General features: G+C 43.9%; 1 protein-coding gene across 1 annotated transcript; it reads right to left on the bottom strand.

Moving 5' to 3' along the window:
• On the bottom strand, positions 1 to 4,421 carry fstl3 (follistatin-like 3 (secreted glycoprotein)). The gene is made up of 5 exons (XM_079158542.1): positions 4,205 to 4,421; positions 3,676 to 3,861; positions 1,783 to 1,998; positions 1,460 to 1,687; positions 1 to 1,344 (listed from the first exon to the last, which is right to left on the bottom strand). The coding sequence occupies exons 1-5, from the start codon at positions 4,272 to 4,274 to the stop codon at positions 1,292 to 1,294; spliced, it is 753 nt and encodes a 250-aa protein (XP_079014668.1). The 5' UTR covers positions 4,275 to 4,421; the 3' UTR covers positions 1 to 1,291.
• Positions 4,422 to 5,023: the final 602 nt, after the last annotated feature.

The following is a 5,023-nucleotide window of genomic DNA, read 5'->3' as shown; positions in this document are numbered from 1 at the left end:
TTAAACTTTATGTTGTTTTTGAAATGGCAGTACAAAAATACAAAAATATGTTGATGCATTTGTCATTCAAATTTCACAGTAGGTACACAGGTAGGTGCACATGAGACTGTTATTTACAGGAGAGTCATTGAGATGTTCCATAATGAGAGTATTATATTAAGACATCTGCTTTGAGTCTAAAGATTTAATTGGATCATTTGTGTCGACCGGCAGGCGAACAGCTTGACTCGTCTCTTGCAGTATAATCAGGTATGCTCAATTGGCCTTAATTGCAGTCCATTCTCAGACAAATTTAATTTCCCTTTCAGTCAGATGGTGCTGATTGCATTTGTCTGACCAGTAAATTCTTAGAAAGATTCAAATCAAATCAAAGCAGCGAAAACAGCAATGGAATGAACATTGCAAGACCGAAAACAACACATTTACAAAACAAAGCCAAGCTCTCCACAGAGGAGGTCATCTGACACTCATACAAACATAACCAGACAGTTCATTTTAGTCATCAGCAAGTGGCAGAGAGAGATCAGCATCCAGAGTAAACATGTAAGGGGGGATGGAGGGAGGGAGACTATAAAGGTTTGTTTAGGCTGAGCCCATCCTCACCTCCAGACAAAAGCCTAAGTACATACAGCACAACTGTCGCTGTCCTGTTCTTGTTCGTGTCGACCTGAAACCACGTTGGCAGAATACAAAGTGGGATCAACTTTCCAAACACACAAGCTATGCTTTCCATCAGCCTGTGTGGGTAGGGGATGTTTGTTTGTGGAGAATGTGAAAAATGCAAAACAGCTGTAAAATGCCAATGCCAGTGGCCGCTATTGTATGTACACAATAAACAAAAAACACAATAAATACATTTTATGCATCAGCTCTCCCGAGGATATATGGATTTGTTACTAGGGTAAAAACATAAATAGAGTTTGATACCTTCTCCAATAAATAGCAGTGGTATTCTATTTACAATATGCACACATCTCCCGAAGAGCCAATGAGATATTTCTGTGTGGAGACACGCACATGTTCATCTGCCTCGATTTCCCAAACTAACGCAGAGATTAACGCAAATTGCTTGCAGGGGTTTTGTAGCTCTTTTTGAGGCAGTTACACTATTGTATGTCTTCCAACAGATGTCTTCCAAACAGTTTTGTCATTCTGTGTACAAAGGGGGAGGGGGGAGTGATTGTCAAAATACAAAGAGGTCATCATGGGAAGCTAGTGGTGCGACACTTGGAAATGTTTGTGGATCTGACTCATCTCTTGGGGAAAAAGGACTGCGTCAGGAGTTATCCAGCTAGACTGAGTTTTCCTCGCTGCCTTCGAAAGCTTGAGGTTTCCGAGGGGGATCTGCAAACAAATGGAGAGTCAGGATGTGCTTGCATGAAAAGCGATAGAATCCTCATTGTTACAGACAAGTAAGAGGAAAAAAAGAGACGGTGACGAGGCGTTTTTGCGGCCTTACTGTTGCAGTGGCTGAAGTGGCGGACTCCTATGGAGCGGCCGAGGAAGCAGGTGGCCCGGCGGAGGTGGCAGGCGCTCGGGTAGGTGATGTTGTCATTGCCACAGATCGGCTGCTCGGACGGCATTGGGATTGGGCACGGAGTTGTGCGGCACATGACGCAGTGAGCACTGTTGGTCTGGTCGGTCACGCAGGTGTGCGTACCCGGACACACCACGTTGGAGCAGGACTCTGTGCGAGGCGCGACGGGAAGAAGAAAGATAAAAAAGTGTGATTTTAGTATTTTTGGTGCAGAACAGCTTATCTTGGAAACAGCTTGAGCTTACTTTTGCAGTCTCCTTGGTACATGACGTCCAGGTCCGGGTGCCCCATGCAGCGGGCCATCAGCAGAGAGCACTCATCCTTGTATGACCTCCCGTCGCTGCCGCACACAGCGTGCTTCCGGGTAATGTGAGAGCAGTCCGGAGAGCACACACACTGGGGCCTCCCCATCTTCATTTTGCAAACCTTCCCGGGACTGCATTTCACTCCCTCGCAAGTCTCTACGAAAGCACAGCGAGCGGTTTTCATGTGTGCCAGGTGTCAGTGCAATGTTACTGTATTAACAAGTCTGCAGACATCAGGTGATCCGCAGGCATTTTCAAACAAAAACAAGCCCCGAGATCTGGGGTTTTCCCCAGACCATAACACAATTTCCACCGTGCACAATATTTACAATGATCACATCTCTTTATTGACCGTTACACACCGGGGTGGCTCGCCTGGTGGAATGCGAGCCTGGCGTGTTTTCATAACAGATCTATGTGTACGGCTGCACACAGACTGGGCTAAGCTCCCCGCGGAGGGACGGAGGGGCTCGGAGGTAGACGGAGTTCAAATAGCTGTCAGAGACGTTTACGGGCTGAGAGATGAGGAAGCCTCGGGCTCCTCTGACACCCCATAATGTCAGAGCACAGGGGGGAACTGTAATCCTACACAGTGCAGAGGCAACATTAGACAATGCACACAAGTTTCTTCCCAGGACCTTTAGAGATGATGTATGATCCTGAGAAACTTATTTCCTGTCTTTTTACCAGCACTTCAATGTCCTGCTTTATCACAGAGTTGTTGTTTTTTCCTCTCTTACTCTCCTGGTCTAACTTTTGGTTGATTTCTATCTTTTATTTTGTTTCATATTCTCTCTTCTATCTCCTCTGCGTCTCCTCATAACCTTTGTCGTCTGTAAACAAACCGTTGACATTTTTCTTTTTAACTTTTTAACTTTTAACTTTTCATTTTAATACCCACGTTTTCCTCCCACAGAATTCCAAATGATCAAGACATTATGAGTCCCAGACATCTGAGCACGTGGCAGGCATTTCTTCCAGCCTAGAGGAATACATTTCTTTATTTTGCTCATGGAAGCAAACACAGCAAAACCTATTTTTTTTAACTAGCTTTAGAAAAAGTGAACTTGTAATGGAAGAAGGGAAGGAGGAGGACAGAGGTTGTGATTCGATCACCTTCATTCTTTCTCCATGTGAAAGTCGTTTACATTTTTGTGAGTCTTTTCTTCACAAAGCTGCAGGCTACCTTTGATAAATAAAACCCACATCTCTGTGTCTCTAAGCTGAGTGACGAGGCCATAAAAACCTGGGATCTGTGGTCGGCCGTGCTCTTCAAAGAAAAGCCAGAAGCCAGCTTTTTACTGGACCTTATCAGCGTGGAGATATCCACATTTGTTGGCCTATAAGCACCACATTGCAAGTGCTGACCAGGATTTATTTAGTGAACCTGAATGAACCTTGCAGAGAGTCCAGGAGGGGAAGCTTCTCGGGACAGCCGTGTGGAATTAAGTGGAACGATCCACGTCTGCTTTTCGTTCAGACGCTTCACCGGGAACTCACTGTGTTGATTCACAAATGCTGTGGTTATTGAATAAACTTTCACTCGAGTTATTTAGTGTAACGGAGGAGCCAACTTCTGTTTTACGTCTGCAAGAAGAACTCCCAGTACTTACCTTAAAGCTACACCCCAGACAGTATAGAGCCCTAATGTTCACTTACAATGTGACTGTAAAGAATTTAAATGTGGCTTTAGAACAGCAGTTCTAGTTTATTGCATCATTTACCTTTCGGGTTACATGCGATGGCTAATACCGTGCCCCGCAGCAATGATAAACAAAAGCAATATTCAGCAGATTCAACTAATTACTTTTTCTAAAAGTTCTGTTTGTTTACCTTTGCAGGGTTTACAGGAGACGATTCCCAGGAAGCCCAGCAGGCTGACCTCATTCATGGGCAGGCTGCTGTTGGACCACGCTGTGTCCAGGCGGCCGCCGGCACAGCACTCCTCCCGGGTCACCCCTCTCATCAGCACCATGTCGCACCTTTGGTCCTGACTCTGCTGCAGCCAGCACATCCCAGCTGGAGATAAAAACAAGTTGATTTTCTCTTAACACATATAAACTCATGTACAAAGACATTAAAAAGTGTATGATATTACTTTCAAACGGACTTCTTCTAGTCAACGTCCAGTAAATGAGCTAAAAAGGCTCATATATAACCTCTGGTATTGATTGTGTATATATTCCTTAATAAGTATGAATACAAAGATTAGATAACATCTCTACTGTAGTAGCAAATAAAAGTACATAAATATGTGTTCTGGTAAAAATAAAAGTACCTCATCATTATAAAGACGATTCATCATCTTAAAAGCACTGTGGTACTACTTTTTCAAAAATACTAAAATAAAAAGTCCACTCACCACTGGCAGGATTCTTCCCGATCTGATACAAAGTGAGAATCACCCCGAAAACAGGAATGAAACAGATCATTGTGAACTCTAGTTGGTACAAAACCTTTTTCTTTTTTTCCTCTGAAAGCTCGTCTCTGCAAATATCAGCAAGGAGCAGCAAGTGATGTGTCTCCGGCAAACCGAACGGGTCACTCTAACTCAACTCTGGAAGTAGCTCTCCCTCTTATGTGAATGAATGTGTTGTGGATAAGTGATGTCGTTCCCCCTCTGTATAAATATTTAGCCCAGATGGAATTATGCTGCTGGGATGGGCGATCCTCTCAGCCAGTAATAAGCCAGGGCAGGACACAGTTGGACTCTGACTCAATTTCCAGAGTCGGGAAATGATCCATGCCCTCCAGCGCCAGACGCTGAGCACTTACATGACCTCACTAAACATTTTCACACCATATTAGACCCATTAGGGCCTAATTAAGTCCTAGAAAAGTGAGTGTAAGTGGATTTTAGATTAGCTTTTTCAGTATTCAACTTTTTTTTTCTTCATACATTATTGAATAGACTGATTGAATTAGCTGTTCAGGTATCTGGGAAAATCCTTTATTGCCTAACAACCTCTAACTGTGCCCTTAGTCCGGTGGATGTTTTGCTGTGCATTGTCTCATGTCTCTCTTTAATGTGGCACAGCTCAGAGGTATTAATTCTCCTCACAACTCATATACTGTTTGAGCACGGTCGTTTTCTGTCTATAAAGCTGCTCTGTGTCGGCTCTGGAGGGAAAAGTGGCCGTTAGGAACGACATTCTTATTTCTCATCTCATTATTGTGCTCC

This window comes from Pholis gunnellus (genome assembly GCF_910591455.1).
Source record: "Pholis gunnellus genome assembly, chromosome: 4".
Classification (NCBI taxonomy): Eukaryota; Metazoa; Chordata; class Actinopteri; order Perciformes; family Pholidae; genus Pholis; species Pholis gunnellus.
The sequence above is the reverse complement of the archived record's forward strand: the minus strand, read 5'-3'. Positions and strand labels throughout refer to the sequence as shown.